We start from the raw sequence: 21,829 nt of genomic DNA on the forward strand, positions 1-21,829 counted from the left end.
TGGGGTATGGGGTGTGTATCTTATTATTTGAAAGAGCCCTGTAAGATTGAACAGTCTGCACTCTCTGTCCTTTCCTGGAAGCAGAGGGCCCCGGCCAGGCCCCAGGGACTGGGCGCTTGTTTTCTTAGAGCACAGCGTACTTGAGGCTTGGGGCCAGGTGGAGCCGTGCTGGCCTGCAGGGAGGCTGGCCCTGCTTTCCCTACCAGGAAACAGAGAGGACAAGGCTTTGAGCCCTGGAATTCTTCCCTGCCTCCGCCCTTCTCTCCTGCTCACTGAGGGCGCGTCCTGTGCCCTGTCATCCCAGGCCCATGTGACTCCGATTGGCGTATCTGTATTCCAATTCCAATGCTGACCGTTTCTCCAGGGCTGACTGTTTTCCATCTGATGGGCTGGGTAATTCTCAGGATACCAGGTCCCTGGGCAGCAAGCCACGCTGTTCCCATCTCCCTTCCCAGAAAGATGCAAAAAGTACAAAGTCACCCACTCCCCCAGGCCCAGGCTGCTGACCAAGTGCCAGCTCTCAGAACAGAAATTCCATGTCTCAGTTCCTGTTCCCAGCTCCTCGGCCGCCCCCTAACACCCAGCAGACGCTCTGTGGTGCCTCCCACGGCAGAAGCCTTGGCCGTGGGTAAACTGGTGTGTGCAGTGGCTCTGCTGGCCAGCTCCCAGCTGTGGCCATGGTGACTCTGGCATCACTCCCTCTTGGCAGCACTGGGCCCCCTCCCCCAGCATTTCAGGATGTGTGTGATGGCAGGGAAACTCAAAATTTCCATGAGCCACTGAGAAATTCTAGAAACAGCCTGTACTTGTGGACTTTCCTTTTTCTTCCTCTGCCACAGGGAAGAGTGGGAATGTTATTTTTGGTGGGATTATCAGCTGGTTGACCTTCTCAGGGATGTGGAAAGGGAGGCTGCCTGCCCGCCCGGGCCTCTCTCCCACTGCCTGCCTTTGTGTCCCCCACCCCACCTCACTTTATGTTTAAAAAAAAAAAAAAAAAAAAAAAACTCTGGCGGGCGCAGTGGCTGACACCTGTAATCCCAGCACTTTGAGAGGCCAAGGTGGACAGATCACTTGAGGTCAGGAGTTCGAGACCAGCCTGGCCAACATGGCTAAACCCTGTCTCTACAAAAAATACAAAAATTAGCCAGGCATGGTGGTGAGTGTCTGTAATCCAGCTACTCGCCAGGCTAAGGTGGAAGGATCGCTTGAACCTGGGAGGCGGAGGTTGCAGTGAGCCGAGATTGTACCACTGCACTCTAGCCTGGGCAACAGAGTGAGACTGTCTTAAAAAAAAAAAAAAACTTGGCCGGGCACGGTGGCTCATGCCTGTAATCCCAGCACTTTGGGAGGCCAAGGCAGGTGGATCACCTGAGGTCAGGAGTTTCAGACCAGCGTCACCAACAAGGTGAAACCCCGTCTCTACTAAAAATACAAAAATTAGCCTGGCATGGTAGCAGGCGCCTGTAGTCCCAGCTATTCAGGAGGCTGAGACAGGAGAATTGCTTGAACCCGGGAGGCAGAGGTTGCAGTGAGCTCAGATCGCGCCACTGCACTCTAGCCTGGGCAACAGAGTGAGACTCTTGTCTCAAAAAAAACACAAAAAAACAAAAACAAAAACAAACAAACAAAAAAACTCCACCTTAATGTTTTACATCTGTATTCCAGGCTGGCTTCTCTGGCTCTCCAGGGTCTTCAGTTCTGTTGAAACAACTGCAGGAGAGGGGTGTCCCTGCCCTTTCCCCAAGGTTGCTTGTAGTTCACCCGAGCATAAACACCAAAGAACAGTGAAAGTGAAATGTGTGGCGCCTCATGAATGGGCAGTGGGAACGTAACATGCTTTCAGTGGGTGTTGTTTGGGGATGGACACCAGGTACTACCCGGCCCTCCAGTCTCTGCCCTCCTGGAGCTGACAGTCTAGTTAGGAGGAGATGCATAATGAAAAAAGACTAATAGGGCATTAGGGTTCTCAGTGCCTGGGAGTGGGCTTTTTTGTCCACATTGAAGAGGCGACGCTTGAACTGAGACCTGTTAGGAAGATCTAGGGGAAGAGCCTTCTAGGCAGAGGGAACAGCAGGTGCAAAGGCTCTGAGGTCAGAATGAGCTTGGTGTGTTAAAGGGATGGGAAGAAGGGCCTGGGTGGCTGGAGCCCAGTGAGTGAGATGAGCCAGTTATATGGTCAGCAGGATGGGCAAAGGCCAGTTGACACAGTGGTTTATAGACCAGGAAGAGGAGATTGGATTTTATTCCATGTGGCTGGGTGTGGTGGCTCACACCCATAATCCTAGCACTTTGGGAGGATGAGGTGGGGGGATTGTTTGAGGCCAGGAGTTCAGGAGCAGCCTGGGCAACATAGCAAGACCCCCGTCTTGAAAAAAGTTAAAAAAGAAATTAGAATGAAAAAGATTTTATTCTTCATATACTGGGAAGACATTGGAGGGATTGAAGCAAGGAAAGTGATGTGATCAATTTGTACTTTATTTTATTTTATTTTTTTGAAAGACAGAGTCTCACTCTCGCCTAGGCTGGAGTGCAGTGGCTCAATCTTGGCTGACTGCAACCTCTGCCTCCTGGATTAATGTGATTCTCCTGCCTCAGCTTCCCAAGTAGTTGGAACTACAGGTGTGCACCACCACGCCTGGCTAATTTTTTGTATTTCTTTGGTAGAGACGGGGTTTCACTATATGTTGGCCAGGCTGGTCCCGAACTCCTGACCTCAGGTGATCCGCTTGCCTCAGCCTCCCAAAGTGCTGGGATTACAGGCGTGAGCCACCGCGCCTGACGAATTTGTACTTTAGAAGGATGACTTTTTTTTTTTTTTTTGAAATGGACTTTTGCTCTGTTGCCCAGGCTGGAGTGCAATGGCACGATCTCGGCTCACTGCAACCTCCGCCTCCCGGGTTCGAGGGATTCTCCTGCCTCAGCCTCCCGAGTAGCTGCGATTACAGGCATGTGCTACCACGCCTGGCTAATTTTTGTATTTTTAGTAGAGATGGGGTTTCGCCATGTTAGCCAGGCTGGTCTCGAACTTCTGACCTCAGGTGATCCACCTGCCTCGGCCTCCCGAAGTGCTAGGATTACAGGCGTAAGCCACCGTGCCCACCCCAGATGACTCTTTCATTAAGCTGTGAACTTAAGATCTGGGCACTTGATATGTGCGTATGTTAAACTTAAAAGAGGGGAGTGGGGGACTCTGACAGAACAGAGCTAGGTGCTGAGAGGAAGCTGGAAGCCCAGGTAAGAGATTTTATTTTATTTCAACATTTCCTCCATTCAAATTCCTTGTACTCCATCCACTTTGCAAGGAAGACTTGGATGATCTCTTGTCCTCAGGGAGTTTACAGTGCAGTGTCTTCAGATTCAGAGAGTCCTTCCAAATTTTCCTGGAGGGGCCTTGAAGAATGAGCAGCATTTAAAAGGCTATTGTTGGCCAATGCTGGTGGCTCATTCTTGTAATCCCAGCACTTTGGGAGGCTGGGGCGGGAGGATCTCTGAGCCAAGGAATTCAAGACCAGGCTGGGAAATAGGGTGAGACCCTGTCTCTACAAAACAATAAAAAAAGTAGCCAGGCATGGTGGTGTGAACGTCTGGTCCTAGCTGCCCGTGAGGCTGAGGTGGGAGGATCGCTTGGGTCCGGGAGGTCAAGGCTGCAGTGAGCTGTGATCATGTCAGTGCACTCCAGCTTAGGTAACAGAGCGAGACCCTGTCTTAAAAAAAAAAAAAAAAAAAAGGCAGTAGTTATTAAAACCTTGGAGTGTCCAGTTGGTGTTAAAGTCGTGATGCAGTTCACTCGTCCACTCTCTTGCTGATGGGCTTTTGGGTCCGCCCTGGTTTTTTGTTACTGTGAATAGTGCTGCCATAAGACGTCCTCGGGGTTGAAAGTCACCCAGAAAGGAGCCTGTCCGAGTTGCAAGGTAAAAGCAGAAACGCTTTGTGGCAATCGATTGCTCCCTGGGGTTGGTGTTAGCTGGAAAGGGTAAGCCTTTAAGTCTGGTTAGAATTTTGATCCCTTGTTAATAGGCAGGCAGGCAGTTTGCAGGACGTGGAGGAGTGAAAGGGCAAGTGGAAATACATAAGTGGTTATGTTGTCAGGGAAGTCACTTCTTTTGTGCCATATTATCTGGAAAGTGCCACCATACCCCCTGCCTTGACGTTTTTAAACCTGAGGATAGGGGGCCTTGTGTGAGCGGGTGTTGGATCGTCTGGCCCTGAGTGAGAGCTGGGTGTGATATGAGCCAGAAGCCTCTGTCCTGAAACCCATTTGTGTGTGTGCCCTAGGCAGCCTCTCTTCAGAGCCCTGGGCCAGGTTCCTCCTGCTTCCTTTGTGTCTCTGACAGGGAGCTTTAAGAAGACACCTGTAGCCGGGAGCATTGGCTCACGCCTGTAATCCCAGCACTTTGGGAGGCCAAGGTGGGCAGATCACCTGAGGTTGGGAGTTTGAGATCAGCTTGTCCAACATGGAGAAACCCCGTCTCTACTAAAAATAAAAAATTTAGCCGGGTGTGGTGGCGCATGCCTGTTCATGTTTGGGGGCAGGGGTGAGGATGTGTCTGTCTGTTTATATATGCGTTTGCACGGTGAGTGTGTGCATGTACACATTTAAGCAGCAGGTGCTTGTTAAGATCCTACCAACCCCACAGGACTGTTAGGAAACAACCAAAAAAACCTAAAATATAAGCCCTGTCCTTCTAGGACCGTATGACATTGAAACTAAGCAGGAGGTGAGAATGTTTCCTGGATGGGGATGGGACTGGTGCTGGAGGATTGGGGTGGATCTGAGGTGGTGCTGTGTCCTGCAGTACACCCTGTTTTCTTCATCCAGGCCCTTCACACCTCGTGGAGAGAGTGCATGGGGTGCGTGCAAACCACTGACATGAATGGGACTTCCTAGTCCTGTGGCGGGGAGGAGTGTGGAGATAGAAACGTGTAGGGATGGAGGGGTAGAACATTTCAGATGCAGCCCAGGGCAAGAGAGCAGTGGCAGGTGAGGGTGACAGTGGGTAGGACGCCAGTTGGAGAGACCCCTGACTCCCAGGCAGAAGGGCCATAGCACATTGCTGGAGGGACGGAGTGTTGGGAGGTTGTGCTTTGGGTGGGGAGGGGCGGTGATGAAGTGGGGGCAGGAGGTTCTGGAGGGGAGGGGCTGGGTGGCCAGGAGGGAACAGCAGGGGCTGGAGTGTTTCTTTCTGTTCAGGAGCCTGGAATCTCAGGGAGATGCTCTGGGTTCGTGGTGAGCCCCACAGGGAGAAAGCAGAGGATGTGGGAAGGCCTTAACTTCAGTAATGGGATGGTGGCTGCCAGTGACCTTGAGCCAGAAGAATGTGCTGTGTGGGAGGTTTGGACAGCCCGAGGGAAAATGGAGGAATTATGATTCACTTGTCTACCTTTCTAACCCAATTTGGAAATATGGGCTTTTCCTTTCTTTCTTTCTTTCAGTAACCCTCTTTCTCATGAGAATGGGGCTTTTTTATTAATCTGTTGATAAGTATTTATAGTTACTGAGAAATCAAAAGTCCAAGATGCAGCCCCTGCCTTTCTTGCTGGCGCCCTGGTCGTGCCCTCTTGAGCAGGGACGACGCAGGGGCTGGGCTGGAAGGGGCCGGCGCTGAGCAGCGGCGCTTCTTACCTGTTTTGGTTAAGAGATCTGGAGATGGAATGAAGAAGCGCTGGCTCTGCCTGTGAGACTGGTAGCCCTCCGACTTCAGTGTGCATCATGATCACCTGAGCACTTAGTCAAACCCAAGTTGCTGGTCCAACCCCAGTGTCTGATTTAGTGGGTTATGGGGGGAAGTGCTAAGAGTTTGCACTTCCAGCAAGTTCCCAGGTGTCAGTGATGCTGCTGTTCCAGCAACCGCACTTTGAGAACCCCTTTCCTGGAGAAATTACCACACAAGACTCCGCATCTCAGCTGCAGACTGGCATGGGCGGGGTCTTTGAGGAGGAGTCGGGCGTGAGCGGGCTTGAGGGCTAGGAGATCGCGCAGGGGGAGGTAGTGGTACAGGAGGACCCGGAGGAGGTGGGGTAGGCTGGGGGCAGGTGGTCTTGGCTGCAGGCCCAGCAGTGGGGTTGCCACTGGGGCTTGGCTTCTGGGGTCCACTTGCTGCCCATCCAAGCATGCCTCGCTACTGCTGCACAGGTGCTTGTCATGGGCCAGCAGATTGACGTGAGCAGAACACAAAGGCTAAAGGTCTGCCAAGGGCCCACCTCCCCTCCCCGGGGTGGTGAGGTGAGAGGCTTAGGGGGGCTATCAGTCATTTTGAGAGGTAGGGCGTGCACAGGCTTCTTGTGAGAGGCCGTTGGAGGCACATTTTGCTCAGGGTATTGCTGCCAGAGAGTTGGAGTTAGCATTTATTAGTATTTATTTTACTATTTTGCTTTCTTTTTACAGTCTAGAGGTCTTTTGGTTTTTATACCTGTTATGCCATGAATTCACAGGGAACAGGTTCCAGCAGCTCAGGCCCCTACCCTTGGTCCTCACAGTGCCTTCCTCTGGGTGGGGCAGGCTGGCCCTTCAGTTGAACCTAGGTATCTTTCTCTTGGGCTTCCTTCTTTTTCTGGTCATTTTCCTGCACGCGTTCCAGGAAGCAGTCTTGGCTCTTAGAGCGCTCACTGTGCTCAATACGCACATTAATTCTCTTGGCCAGAATCTTGCCCTTGTTTGTTTACAGCTATGCCGACAGCATGGTGGGGAACACTGCAGACGCCTCTGGTTTTGCCATGGTAACATTGGTGGGTTATTCCTTTTTTGAACAGTACCCATTCCCTTGAGGTCTAATGTCTACAGTATCACCTTATAGATTCCCTTGTATGTGGTCAAAGGAACAACTCCATGTTTCCTTTCTTTTTGACACTAGAGCATACTTTTTTTTTTTTTTTTTTTTGAGACAGAGTCTTGCTCTGTCACCCAGGCTGGAGTGCAGTGGCGCAATCTTGGCCCACTGCAACCTCCTCCTCCTGGATTCAAGTGAATCTCCTGCCTCAGCCTCCCGAATAGCTGGGACTACAGACATGCACCACCATGCCCGGCTACTTTTGGTAGAGATGGGGTTTTTCATGTTGACTGGTCTCGAGCTCCTAGCCTCAAGTGATCTGCCCACCTCGGCCTCCCAGAGTGCTGGGATTACAGGCATGAGCCCCCGTGCCTGGCCTACAACTCCATGTTTTCTAGAAGGCCCCTCTCCTCTTCCCCTTTGTGTTCGTCATTTGGGCAAATTGCTAGAAGATGGTGGTTCCAGCTGAAAGGCTTTTTAAAATTTTTAACTTTTTTTTTTTTTAACAGGGTCTCGCTCTTGTGCAGGCTGGAGTGCTGTGGTGCAATCATAGCTTGTTGCAGCCTCAAACTCCTGGGTTCAAGCAATCCTCCCACCTCAGCCTCTCATACTGCTGGGATTACAGGGGTGAGCAACCACATCCAGCCCTTGAACCAGTCTTAAGTGCGTAACAGTCCTGCGGGGAGAGCCTGGAAACCTTCCGGAGGGTGGATCCTGGGACATGCATTTCCCTGGTGTGGCACATGGCAAGGACAGTGTGGTTCTGGAGCAGGCGGCTTCTTGTGCCATAGCTATCTGATGGGAGCACAGGCAGCAGCTCCATGGCATCCCAGCTCTGCAATGTGATCTTTGCAAATAGGTAGCTCCTAGGACTTAGCCTAGAGTCTTGTTAATTCAGCTCTTCGAAGGAGCCTCTAGGCCATTTAATATCCTGTACAAAACCCCTGTCTGCCGAAATAGCCTAACTGCACCCTGATCTATACATCCCCCTTGTCATCATCATTCAGGTTAGGTTCCTTGTTGAATTGTTTGCTTTCCCTACTTTGTTGAGGGCAGGTGCTAGGTCCTTTGCATCCCCAATACCTAGCATGACTTCTGGCACATAATTGGTAAGCAGTGAGTATTTGTTGAATGGATAAACTCTTGGAGTGAGTTTTTAAAGCCAGTAGGTAATAAGCTAGCTTTTAGTTCAATTAATGTAAATGAAATTCAAGGTCAGGGAGTTGTTTACTCTAGAGAAGTGCATAATAGGTGGTCCTGACACCTGACTTCAGATGATCTGGGTTAAAGTTGGTCTGTGGGCCGAGGAGGATAGAATGTCCTTGGAAAGTGGTTCTGAGCTCCTTGTTCTTTTTTTTTTTCTTTTGAGATGGAGTCTTTGCTCTGTTGCCCAGGGTGGAGTGCAGTGGCGCGATCTCGGCTCACTGCAACTTCTGCCTCCCGGGTTCAAGCAATTCTCTGCCTCAGCCTCCCGAGTAGCTGGGATTACAGGTACCCGCCACCATGCCCTGCTAATTTTTGTATTTTTAGTAGAGACGGGGTTTCACCACTTTGGCCAGGGTGGTCTTGAACTCCTGACCTCGTTATCCGCCTGCCTCGGCCTCCCAAAGTGCTGGGATTACGGGCATGAGCCACCGCTCCCGGCCAGGGCTCCCTGTTCTTTATCAGGTTGCAGGGGCGATGCAGGCAGACTTCGGTTAGAAGGAAGGCAAAACTTCTCTGCTTCTAGCCCATTATGTGCCCAGCACTGTCCCAGGCACTGTGTTGCAGGCAGGGAGGAGAGGAGGACATAGAAGAAGTAGGAGGGAAGGATGCATTTCAGAAAGTTATCTTCAAGGAATACAAATCTAGCTGGGGAGGCTCCCTGGGAAACAAGGTAATGAGGAGTCCATAATAGCCAGAGAAAAGTGCTGGAAAAGTGATCCAAGACGGCTTCCTGGACAGGGAGGTAATTGAACAGAACCAGAATTCAGGACTAAGTAAAGCCGTTGTCCTGAGAACCCAGAAGACAGGGAACTAGGAAGGTGCCGGGCTCAGTGCTGTGCTGTGCAGCCTTTAAGCTCTGTCTTGATCAGAGTGCCTCTGCGAGCTCGGTGCTTTCACAGTTTAATTGTGCCGGACACGCTTGGGAAGTTCCTGGCAGGCCCCAAAGTTGAACCCGGGGCGTGTGGCACGTCGTGTTGTCCAGTGATTTGGCCACTAGATCATGCTTTCTATTTATTTATCTGATCCCGAATAACAAGCCGGGAAGTTCTGCTTCATGGGGGTGACGTAAGTGATGGATGTGAGTACCACGTTTCCTAAGCCACATGCCCGGCCTCATGGTCTGACAAATGGGAGTGAACTTGGACGACAGGGAGAATTTTGCAACTGTCTGGGAAGTGTTGATGGATGAATGATGAGAAGTGAGGTGACTCTGGCCCTGGCCTCGGGTGGGGAAAACACCGGCTGGCCACTGTGGGCCCTTCCCGGGTCCCTGCCCACCTGACTCAGTTGCTTTGGGAAGTCCCCTTTGCTCCAGCTCCAGCTGGGCTGGAGCAAGCCTGGCAAATGTGCTCCCTCCCTCCCTCCCTCCTCCTGGCTCCAGCGCCTGGGCCTGGCTGTCATTACACTCACTCCATGCTCAGCGTGGGGCTAAATAAGCCATTCCCTGTTTGTCTGTGCCGGCTGCCTGGGGCCCTGACCACCCGTCTCTGCCTCATAACTTCCTCCCACAGGCGCTGGCACACACAATGGGGGCTCAGTAAATATTAGTTGGTGAACAGCAGGCTCAAGGTTCTAATTTTGTTCCCTGCTTCTGGGTCACCAGAGTTTTTATTATTATTTTTCTTAGTTTTCCCATCCTGCCCCTCCCAGCAGCGCGAGGTTTCACAAGGAGAGTGAGTGGGCTCTGCTGGCCGCCCTCCTGCACTGTCTGGAAATTTCCCACCCTGGGTGGGCTTTGACTGTGCCAAGGCTTGAGGCAAAGGTCCTGGGAGCAGGAGCTGGAAGAAGATAATGCATCCTTTTAGGGTGTGGAGGAGAGCAGTAGGTGGGAGGGCAAGAGGAGGCAGGGGGAGAATGGGCTGATTAAGCCCCTGGGCAGGGCCAAGCGAGGGTTGGTTTTCCAACTGTGAGATTTGCTGTTTGCCTGAGTGAACGTGTCGGCCTAGGTCAGCTTGTCTGAGGGGAGAGTGGCTTCTCACACGGTGTTCTTTGGGTGAGTGGGGTGGGCCATGGGCTGGATGGTTTTTCTCAAAGCTCTTTCTACCCCCAGAGAAGCCTGTAGGGCAGTAATCACTTGATGACCAAGCTGGCAGATGATTGGGTTTCTGATTTCGTAAACTGGGACTTACACAGATGACTGTATCATTGTTAGTTTGACCATGAATATCCAGAGTGTATTAATCAAGCATTTGTAAAACATTTGGCAGTTTCTGTAGCCAAATGTGTTTTTTTTAATTGATTTATGTTATTTTGATGATTTTTTGAGACAAGGTCTTTCTCTGTCACCCAGGCTGGAGTGCGGTGGCACAGTCATAGCTCACTGCAGCCTCAAACTCCTGGGCTCAAGCAGTCCTCCCACCTCAGGCCTCCTCAGTAGCAGGGACTACAGGCATGCATCACCACACCTGACTAACTTTTGCATTTTTTATAGAGACAGGGTTTCACCATGTTGCCTAGGCTGGTCTTGAACTCCTGAGCTCAAGCAATCTACCTGCCTTGGCCTCCCAGAGTGCTGGGATTACAGACATGGGCCACCGCCCCCAGCCCTGTAATGATTTTTTATTATTTCTTATCTGAAGGGGTGTTTTTTTTTTTTTTTTAGACAGAGTCTCGCTCTGTTGCCAGGCTGAAGTATAGTGGCGTGATCTTGGCTCACTGCAACCTCCGCCTCCGGGGTTCAAGTGATTCTCCTGCCTCAGCCTCCCAAGCAGCTGGGACTACAGGCATGCGCCACCGCACCCAGCTAATTTTTGTATTTTTAGTAGAAGCGGGGTTTCACCATGTTGGCCAGGATTGTCTCTATCTCTTGACCTCATGATCCACCTGCCTCAGCCTCCCAAAGTGCTGGGATTGTAGGCATGAGCCACCATGCCCAGCCCTGTAATGATTTTTTATTATGTCTTTTTTTTTTTTTTTGAGTTGGAATCTCGCTCTGTCACCCAGGCTGGAGTGCAGTGATCTCGGCTCACTACAAGCTCCACCTCCCGAGTTCATGCCATTCTCCTGCCTCAACCTCCCAAGTAGCTGGTACTACAGGCGCCCACCACCACGCCCAGCTAATTTTTTGTGTTTTTAGTAGAGACGGGGTTTCATTGTGTTAGCCAGGATGGTCTCGATCTCCTGACCTTGTGATCTGCCCGCCTCGGCCGCCCGAAGTGCTGGGATTGCAGGCGTGAGCCACCGCGCCCGGCCGATTTTTTATTATTTCTTGTAGGAAGGGTTTTAATGCTCACCGTCAGTCCTCTTACCATGCTTTCTGCATTCCTGAGCTCTCCGTATTTCCATTTCTGTATTAATTACATGCATTTCATTGTTAAGTCATATTTCCCCCCTAGGAAGGTGACTATATTTTCTGACTTCTTTCATGCCCAAGAATTTCTGCCTGTTGTCTTTACCAAATTGTGTGATGTGTTGGCTGGGGATCATATTCTCGGCTCATAGTTTCTTTTGCTCTGAATTGTGGAGACTTTCTGACATTCTTGCATTCTTTTCTGATACTGAATGGTGCTATTCGGGAAAGAAGAAGGCAGTTTGAATTTTTTCCCGTTTAAAAGAAGTTTTAGTATGTTTCTCAATTTTCTTTTCTTTTTTTTTTTTTTTTTGGAGACAGAGTCTCACTCTGTCGCCAGCCTGGACTGCAGTGGTGCAATATTGGCTCACTGCAACCATCACCTCCCGGGTTCAAGCAATTCCTCTGCCCCAGCCTCCTGAGTAGCTGAGACTACAGGTGTGCGCCACCACACCAGACTAATTTTTATATTTTTAGTAGAGTTGGGGTTTCGCCATATTGACCAGGTTGGTCTTGAACTCCTGACCTCAAGTGAGCCACTGCGCCCAGCCAGGAAAATCTTGTGTTTTATCTTAGAACACATCTTCCATTTCATTCTTGGGTTCCCCTCTCGGGGAATACGAGTTATCCTTTTGTTAGTCTCTTTGTCTTCTCACTGGTTTTGGTTTAAGTTTTCTTGTCCATCTGCATTCACTGTGATTATCTCAAACTTTCCTTGAGCCATTTATGCCTAGTGTTCCATTTTTTGAACACCAAGCATATAGGAGTTAATTTATATCCTGCTCAAGGTCATCGCCAAAGTCTGATTGCAAAAATTCAAAAAATTGCAACCTCAGGCATAAATGGGTTAAATGACCGGCAGAATTTTGTTCTGTATTTGTCATAATGTATTGGTTCTTCAGTGAGGTTTTATTCCTCTTTTTTAGTAAGCCTGCATCCTCTTTTGGTCTCATGTTGGTTATAATCTCATCTTTGAGCTCTCGTCTCGTGGAACTGATGTTTTAATGAGGTTATTCCTTGGTGTGGAGCAGTGGTGAGGAACAGCTTTCTCTGGAGTTGTGGTTTACCTGTCTGTGGCTTGCTTTGCCTGCCGTTTCTTTTCCTCTTCCTCATGTGAGTGCAATTCTGCTCACATGTTCTGTTGGCTCTAAAATAAGAAAGGAACTTTCCTCTCCAGGTTTGTCCCCACCTCTCAGCTCCAGGAGTGCTAAGGGCTGGGTATTTATGACCTGTTTTCTGTAGCCTGAAGGAATGCTAACTGTGTGGTGAGGTGGGTCTGTCCTCTATTCAGGGATGTAGTCGCTGCAGTGTGGCTCAGCTCACTTCCTTGGGAGTTGTATTCCTCTTGTGTTAGAAGAGAAGGCACACTTGGCCAGGCACGGTGGTTTCTGCCTGTAATCCCAGCACTTTGGGAGACCGAGACAGGTGTGTCACCTGAGGTCAGGAGTTTGAGACCAGCTTAGCCAACATGGTGAAACCCTGTCTCTACTAAAAATACAAAAATTAGCTGAGTGTGGTGGTGCATGCATGTAATTCCAGCTACTCAGGAGGCCGAGGCAGGAGAATCGCTTGAACCCGGGAGGTGGAGGTTACGGTGAGCCGAGATCACGCCACTGCACTCCAGCCTGGGCAACAGAGCAAGACTCCGTCTTAAAAAATAAATAAATAAATAGAGAGAGAGAGAGAGAGAAAGGACTACTAACTGGAATTTGGAATTGGATCATGTCCTCAATTCAGAATGTGGCCCGGGAGCCCTTATTTCCTTCCAAGGGAGTCGGCCCATTGTTTTTGGTCCAGGTGCACCGTTTTTTTTTTTTTTTTTTTTTTGCTCTTCCCCAGTAGCTTTTCCTCCTACTACTCAACTGAAGAGGAAAAAGACTTCCTCTTGCCACATTTGGGGATGTGAGTGAGAATTCTGCTTCTGCCCTTGTCATTCATTTGGTTTGTCAGGGTTGGGCCAGGAATAGAACATGAGCCATGCGTGGTGCCTCCTTCCTTTTTCCTTGCCTCTGGTTTTGAAGTTAATATATCTCTGATTAGATCTGTTTTCTTGTTTGGTTGCATTGGTTAATTTTTTTTTTTCTTTTAAAAGTTTTACTCATTTTGTTAATTATCAGGTGTAGGAAAATTACACTTGTATTTCATTTTTTCATCTTAAGTCTTTAGTGTTTCAATATGCTTGTTTTTATAATACTCATTAAACTCTGCAAGTTTATTCTCTTCTTTTCAAACTACGGATAGGGGTTCATTGTAATAATATGTTGCTTATAGTCCTACCAAAAATTGGGCTTCAGATTCACGTCCCTGGCCCTTCCATTGCCAGGCAGCGCTTCCCAGGCCACTAGCACCCGCAGTCCTCAAGAGAAGTAGCCCTTGATTTTTTTTATTCCTTAAGACCTCCTCCTGGCCGGGCGCGGTGGCTCACGCCTGTAATCCCAGCACTCTGGGAGGCCAAGGCGGGAGGATCACGAGGTCAGGAGATCGAGACCATCCTGGCTAACACGGTGAAACCCCGTCTCTACTAAAAATGCAAAAAATTAGCTGGGCGTGGTGGTGGGCGCCTGTAGTCCCAGCTACTCGGGAGGCTGAGGCAGGAGAATGGCGTGAACCCGGGAGGCGGAGCTTGCAGTGAGCCGAGATAGCGCCGCTGCACTCCGGCCTGGGCGAAAGAGCGAGACTCCGTCCCAAAAAAAAAAGAAAGACCTCCTCCTTCCACCCTGAGGCCTGGCTTTGTCCTTTGTCTGCAACTTGTCAGGGTTTTTCCCTACGCCTGGGCTCCAGATGGCTCTTGGCTCACCCAGGGCCTTTTGCTATTGTGTGACTCACAGAGAGCTAACCTTGAGCCATGGTTATCTGCTAGCTGGAGATACATTCCTATCAGGCTCAGCGGTCACACCCCTAGAGTGGGGCAGGGAAGGAAGAGTGGAGAAAGCGCAGTCTGCTTGAAGGGCTGATGCAGAAATGAGCTGTTTTCCTGGGAGAGAACCCCAAGGGAGTGGTGGGAGCTGCCTTTGTAGTTACTGTCTTGTGGACGGTCATAAGCCTGGGTGATGTGCCAGGATCATGGGTCCCTTGGAGACCCCTTTCTCTGTCCCTGAGGAATATGTGAGAACCAGACGGCTCATTTTACATCCTTTGAGAAGACAGCTGGGGGGACGTCTTAGGATGATTCACTGAGGCCAGTCCGTGGTGGAACCAAGAGCTCTGGGGAACATAATTTCTATCAGCCTGGCTTCTACTTGGCCGCCTCCTCCACTCCCTCACCCACCCCTGCAACCCTGCGGTATTTCTTTGTGTAGACCATCAGGCTTCTCATAATTTTAAGTAAAATGCTTAATAAAACCCCGGTTTAGACTGCCTTCAAACCGACCGCCACCCCAGAGCCTGCAGCTGACTCTGACCCCACGTAAGAGCCCCACCCTGGCGATGTCCTGTGCACCCACACAGCCTGTGCTTGGCGGGGCACAGTGGGCACGAGGGGTCGGGGGCAGACACACAGCTTCTTGGCGTTGGAAATCGTCTGAGTTGGGCAAGTTTGTCTCTGGAGCATTTGAGCTTAGTTTTCATGTTTTGTTTCTGCACCCAGAATCTGAGAGTGGGAGTGGTGGGTTCCCTGGCCAGCAGAGTGGGGGTGCGGTGGGGGGTTGTCAGGAAAGGGAGGGGACAAGTGGATGCCCGGCTGCTCCGAGGCCTTGTTGGTTTCTGTTGCCTGTTCTCATATCTATGCCCAGCCTCTAGACCCAGCGTCACAGAAGTGAATGTTTGCTCCTCTCTGAGAGGGGAGGTGGGCTTAGAAAAAAATGCAGCATGCTAAACATCACAGGAGTGTCTGTGCAGGACAGAAGTGCCGCTTCTAGGCAGAGCTGCTTCTGGACCAAGTGAAGGGTGACGGTAGGTGGAATTCCAGTTATGGGCCTCCGGATGGTAAGGCAACTTCTGAGCTTCCATAGAGGGTTCCAGAACAGGTGTCTTGCTTTTTCCTATGTCTCCCTCCCGCCTCCCCAGGGGTTGGGTCTGGCGCCTTAGACACAGAAGGAGGGCACTAAAATAATTTTACTTATTTGACCCTGAGGCAAGTGCACCCTCGGGCAGAGAGACTCCAGCCCCTCTCCAGCAGGAAGAGCTGGCCTGGGGGTGCTCCCAAGCCACAGCACACTTCGTTTTGTCTCCTTCCCACTTGTCTTTCTGCCCCTGAAAGGTGTCCATCCTTACTTGAGGGCAGCTGGCCCGACACCCTGGGGGGACTGGAGTGGCTCTCCAGGGGCCACACATGGAACGGAACCTGGCGTGGGGCTTCCTCCTGCAGGTGGGGCCATGCGCGCAGACCCCTGCCCGGCCTCCCCGTTCCAGCGGCGTCAACAGCTGTGTGTGTTTCCCTCTTCTTTCTTTCCTCTCTAATACCTTTTACAAACCTTTTCCCCGCTAAGAATAACTTGTAGTTAAAAAGAAGACAAGACTCCACTGGAGCAGAAAACTCCCCTTTCATGCCTGCCAAAAGGCCGGGGTCACTTGGACTTAAGTGTCACTCGCAGCTCCTAGATCCTCCCCAACCCTTGTGGGTGAGTGCATGTCTCAAGCGCTGGCCAGGCAGGAGGGCTGTGCTCGCTGAATCTGCACACCCCATTGAGACAGGTCTAGACCTGAGCCTGGATGCTGTCTTGTGGGCGTCAATGCCCAGTGCAGCACATGTCCTGGAGGAAAGAGCAGCTGTGCCGCAGGGGAGAAAAGGTCACCTGGGAGAAGTGAAGGTGGTCCTGTGGGCTCATTCTTCTGATGGTACAACCTGAAGGTGGCTCTTCCCTAGCACTCCAGGCTGTCATAGCAGCCACCTGAGGGGCCGAGGGGCCACTGGGTCTGGGAAAAGTAAATGCTTCGTAAATGCTCACCTCTAGGTGAATGCCAGCCAGGCAAAGCTGCTAAAATCACCCTGAGTTTCCCACACCTGAAGTCTTTTGGGGTTTGTTTGCTCAGTGGTTTGAAGTTACAGCGGTTAAGTTTGAGAAATGCAGCTGAGGTAGGAACATCTGTTGGTTTATCTTGTTGAAGTAGCCCCAGAGCACGAGCACTGTGACAGTGTGTCCTCTAAAGGCTACCTGGGGCCGTCCCCTCATAGCACTGCAGAGCGTTGTAAGCCAAGATTTGGATGCTTGTTGGGGCTGTTAGACATCGGGAAAGATCTGCACAGAGACACGCAGGACTTTGTGGATCTCCGTGGGTTCCAGGACATGTAGTTTTATGTCTTTGTGCAGAGGGCATGGTGGTTAAGAAAGCACTGAATTTAACGTCATTCAGACCAGGCTTTGATTTACAAAGCAATTCAGCTTCTGGCTTTGCTGCTTGCTTCTGTGGGTCATGTTTCCTAATCGCTGAACCCCAGTGTCCTTGTCTGTTACGTGGAGTAAGTTTCCCAGCTTCTGTTAAAGGAACTGGGGAATGCCACGTGCTTAGCAGGGTCTGCACTCGGTAAATGCTAGCTGCTGTCCATCATCTCTTTGCCTTTTCTTTTCTAAATACAGGCAGACCTCCCCCTTGTTTTGACAGTACAACTCCTGCCATCGACAGTTCACAGTCTGCTCTGATGGATAACCGCTTTCTTTGTACAACAGGTTTTTAGTCATTTTTGCCTAAGATCCACCCTGCTCGCCAAAATTTAACATTTGTCTCTTGGTGGAGATTTGAGAGTTGTGAATCTCAAAGTAGCACTTTTACAAACCGTCATTGTGGCTGATGCCGAATCCATCCATGTGGACTCAAAAAGTATATATTCCACTGAAGAGTGATATTTTATGTCCCCAGATTCTGTGCGTGCCCCATATGTGGATCCTAAAGCATGTAATGTCCCTGGGTGTATCACAGTAGGGGACTTAAGTGACGTGTGTGCCCCAGGGCCTGGAGTTAAGATACTTTAGTTGGCCACAGGATATGCCTGACAGTTTCATTAGCAGCCTGATGTTTGGACTGAGAGAGTCAGAGTTGGGAACCCTGCTGATTTATAAGTCTTATAATTATTATAGCTAAATTTTATTGAGTGCTTTCTATATGGTTCAGGTACTTGGCAAGGGCCTTGCCATAGCTTATGCTGTTAGATCCTCAAAGTAATCTAATGAGGTGGATACCAATTTTATAGATGAGAAAACTGAGGGTAGAGGGAGACTGGGTTGCTTGTCTGTAGTTACTTACAAGCAGCTGTGCAGAAATTCAAGGTAGGTTTGTCTGACACTGAAGGCCATGATAAGCTGCGTCGCTGCTTTGAGTGATTCTAGAATGTTGACTCCAGTTAAATAATTCATCCAAGATCACATTGCTGGTAAGTGGCAGAGCCAGGATTCAGGCAGGCCTGCTCTCAGCCACTCTGCCGCTGTTCCTCTGTTGTGAGCAAAGCCTCAGGGCATGTGATTTACTGAGATTAGTGCCCGAGCCCTGGGTGCCTGGGTAAGAAATGGCTGCAGTGATTGGCTGCTTCTTGGTCTGGAGAAAGGAGACTCATTTTCCCCTCTTGATAATTTGTTTAGATCACTAATTAAATTATAACCATACTAAGGGAGGTGGTTAACAAAAGAAAAATCGTCATCAATCTTACTTTAAGCTTTCATTTATCTGTGTTCTTTCTTTCTGTCTTTCTCTTTCTCTTCTCTTTCTTTTCTTTTTTTTTTTGAGATGGAATCTTGCTCTGTCCCCCAGGCTGGAGTGCAGTGGCACTATCTCGGCTCACCGCAAGCTCCGCCTCCTGGGTTCAAGTGACTCTCCTGCCTCATCCTCCCGAGTAGCTGGGATTGTGTGTGCCTGGCTAATTTTTGTATTTTTACTACAGACGGGGTTTCACCGTGTTGGCCAGGCTGGTCTCGAACTCCTGAGCTCAAGTGATCTGCTGGCCTTGGTCTGCTGAAGTGCTGGGATTACAGGCGTGAGCCACTGTGCCCGGCCTCATTTGTCTGTGTTCTTTCTCAGTTCTAAACTCTGCCACATAATTGCCCTGCTTTTTAACTTGCCATTATGCCATGACTCATTTATAGCTGCATAATATTCCATGAAACTGATATGATTTACTTGACCCATAACACATCTTTCTGCATATAGCCTTTTTACTTTTGGATTACTTCTATTAAAGCAAATTAATTAATTATTAATTGTTAATTGAGGGATTTATATATTTTCCTTATCACATAACTTTTCAAGAGTCCCATTATAGGCCGGGCGCAGTGGCTCACACCTGTAATCCCAGCACTTTGGGAGGCGGAGGCACGTGGGTCACGAGGTCAGGAGATTGAGACCATCCTGGCTAACACAGTGAAACCCCGTCTCTACTAAAAATACAAAAACAAAATTAGCCGGATGTGGTGGCGGGTGCCTGTAGTCCCAGCTACTTGGGAGGCTGAGGTGGGAGAATGGTGTGAACCCAGGAGGCGGAGCTTGCAGTGAGCCAAGATCTGGCCACTGCACTCCAGCCTGGGTGACAGAGCAAGACTCCGTCTCAAAAAAAAAAAAAAAGAGTCCCATTATTTATGCAGTCAGTGGTATCTTATTCTATTGCTTAGCCTCACTAACATGATATGTTTTATCTTAAAAAAAATCTGGCCGGGCACGGTGGCATACGCCTATAATCCCAGCACTTGGGGAGCCCGAGGCAGGAGGATCATCTGAGGTCAGCAGTTCGAGAACAGCCTGACCAACATGGTAAAACCCTGTCTCTACTAAAAATACAAAATTAGCCGGGTGTGGTGGCCAGCACCTGTAATCCCAGCTACTTGGGAGGCTGAGGCAAGAGAATTGCTTGAACTCAGGAGGTGGAGGTAGCAGTGAGCCGAGATGGCACTACTGCACTCCAGCCTGGGCAACAGAGTGAGACTCCATCTCAAAAAAAAAAAAAACTATGTTGCTATTTTAATAAGTAGCAAAATGGAACCAGCGAAGTTTTAAATTTATATTCTCAATACTATAGAGAGGCTGTTTTTTATGTTTGTTTACTAATTTGTACAGTATAGAAATAAACCTATGTCATATCAAATGGTATATATTTTTGCCAGTCTGTAATTTTTCTCTTTTAGTTATGGTGTTTGTTTGTTTGTTTGTTTGTTTGTTTATTGAGACAGAGTCTTGCTCTGCCGCCCAGGCTGGAGTGCAGTGGCACAATCTTGGCTCACTGCAGGCTCTGCCTGCAGGGTTCACGCCATTCTCCTGCCTTAGCCTCCCAAGTAGCTGGGACTACAGGCGCCCACCACCACGCCCGGCTAATTTTTTCTATTTTTAGTAGAGATGGGGTTTCACTGTGTTAGCCAGGATGGTCTCGATCTCCTGACCTCGTGACCCGCCTGCCTTGGCCTCCCAAAGTGCTGGGATTACAGGCATGAGCCACTGCGCCCGGCCTATTTATTTATTTATTTTGAGACAGAGTCTCGCTGTGTCGCCCGGACTGGAGTGCAATGGCGTGATCTTGGCTCACTGCAACCTCCGCCTCCCAGGTTCAAGCGATTCTCCTGCCTCAGCCTCCTGAGTAGCTGGGATTACAGATGTGCACCACCATGCCTGGCTAATTTTTTGTATTTTTAGTAGAGATGGGATTTCACCATGTTGGCTCAGCTGGTCTCGAACTCCTGACCTTGTGATCCACCCACCTCAGCCTCCCAAAGTGCTGGGATTACAGGCATGAGCCACAGTGCCCGGCCGATGTTTATTTTTTAATAGCTTTATTTCAGAGCATTTCAAACATATATAAGTAGACAGGGCCGGGCACAGTGGCTCACACCTATAATCCCAGCAGTTTGGGAGGCCGAGGTGGGTGGATCACTTGAGCCCAGGAGTTTGAGACGAGCAGGCCAACATGGTGAAACCCCATCTCTACTAAAAATACAAAAATTAGCCAGGCGTGATGGCAAGTGCCTGTAATCCAAGCTCCTCAGGAGGCTGAGGCAGGAGAATTGCGTGAACCTGGGAGGTGGAGGTTGCAGTGAGCCGAGATCGTGCCACGGCACTTTAGCCTGGGAGACAGAAAGACTGTCTCAAAAACAAACAAACAAACAAACAAACAAACAAAAACTAGACAGAGTCTGATGAATTCCTATCTACCTGTCCCTTAGTTCCAGTGAATATCAGCTCATGCCTGATCATATCTCATCCACACCCCTGTGCTCATACCCCCTCCTTTATTATTTTGAAGCAGCCCCCAGATATAAGATGTCAAATCCATGGTTATTTCAGTACCTCTAAAACGACTTCTAAAAAATCATAACTGGCCGGGTGCAGTGGCTCACGCCTGTAATTCCAGCACTTTGGGGGGCCGAGGTGGGTGGATCACCTGAGGTCACGAGTTCGAGACCAGCCTGGCCAACATGATGAAACCCGATCTCTACTAAATATAGAAAAAAATTAGTTGGGTGTGGTGGCAGGCCCCTGTAATACCAGCTACTTGGGAGGCCTGAGGCAGGAGAATCACTTGAACCCAGGAGTCGGAGGTTGCAGTGAGCTGAGATTGTGCCACTGCACTCCAGCCTGGGCAACGAGTGAATCTCCCGTCTCAAAAAAAAAAAAATCATAACCGCATTGCTGTTTTTTTTTTTTCATTTTTTAATCTAATCAAAACTGTTGAATTTGTCCTTTTTATTCGTTTTTATTCTGTGCTTTCAAAAGAAGGGTTTTTCTCAAAGGCTAATTCAAGAAGGAGCAGAGAGGCAGAGACTGAGGGATAGTCTCAACATGTTCAATGTGTGGCGGACGGGCCTGGCGCAGTTGCTGGCACACAGGGAGAGGCCTCAGCTTCACCTGCCTTTTTCTCTCACAGGTTTATTCAGTCACCATGAAGCTGCTGCACCCGGCCTTCCAGAGCTGCCTCCTGCTGACCCTGCTTGGCTTATGGAGAACCACCCCTGAGGCTCACGCTTCATCCCCGGGTGCACCAGCTATCAGCGCTGCCTCCTTCCTGCAGGATCTAATACATCGGTATGGCGAGGGTGACAGCCTCACTCTGCAGCAGCTGAAGGCCCTGCTCAACCACCTGGATGTGGGAGTGGGCCGGGGTAATGTCACCCAGCACGTGCAGGGACACAGGAACCTCTCCACGGTAAGGCTCCCCTGTGAGCCAGCAGCTCTGCTCAGCCCCGTCTCTGGCCTCTCAGGGTTCCCTGTCTAGTTGGGCCCAGGGCAGCCTGACAGCTTGGCAGAGGTAGGATGAGGCAGATAAGTCTCGATGATAGAGTGGACAAGCTGATTCTTTCTCCCTCATTGTCTGAATCAGCAAATTCTGAGTCTTCTGCAGCACCTTCTGACCCCCTGCATAGGTGTTCTGAAGCCCTTAACAAAAGGCAGCCTGGGGCCGGGCACAGTGGCTCACGCCTGTAATCCCAGCACTTTGGGAGGCCAAGGTGGGTGGATTATCTGAGGTCAGGGGTTCGAGACCAGCCTGGCCAACATGGTGAAACCCCAACTCTACTAGAAATACAAGAATTAGCCAGGCATGGTGGCGGGTGCCTGTGATCCCAGCTACTTGGGAGGCTGAGGCAAGACAATCGCTTGAACCCAGGAGGTGGAGGTTGCAGTGAGCCAAGATCGAGCCATTGCACTCCAGCCTGGGCAA

The 21,829-nt window shown here is 49.9% G+C and overlaps 1 protein-coding gene across 5 annotated transcripts in view; it reads left to right on the forward strand.

The window, feature by feature from the left end:
• Positions 1-21,829, forward strand: part of SLC39A14 (solute carrier family 39 member 14) — a 56,034-nt gene that overhangs the window by 17,009 nt on the left and 17,196 nt on the right. For 4 of the 5 annotated variants that reach the window (XM_004046750.5, XM_004046751.5, XM_055348909.2 and 1 more), the window contains exon 2: positions 21,038-21,316. In XM_004046750.5, coding sequence (XP_004046798.1) covers positions 21,053-21,316 — 264 coding nt within the window. In that variant the 5' untranslated portion in view covers positions 21,038-21,052. Of the gene's footprint in view, positions 1-7,276; positions 7,395-21,037; positions 21,317-21,829 lie in introns of all 5 variants that reach the window. The other variant, XM_019032553.4, reaches the window with a different exon arrangement.

This window comes from Gorilla gorilla, chromosome 7, assembly GCF_029281585.2.
Source record: "Gorilla gorilla gorilla isolate KB3781 chromosome 7, NHGRI_mGorGor1-v2.1_pri, whole genome shotgun sequence".
Taxonomy (NCBI): domain Eukaryota; kingdom Metazoa; phylum Chordata; class Mammalia; order Primates; family Hominidae; genus Gorilla; species Gorilla gorilla.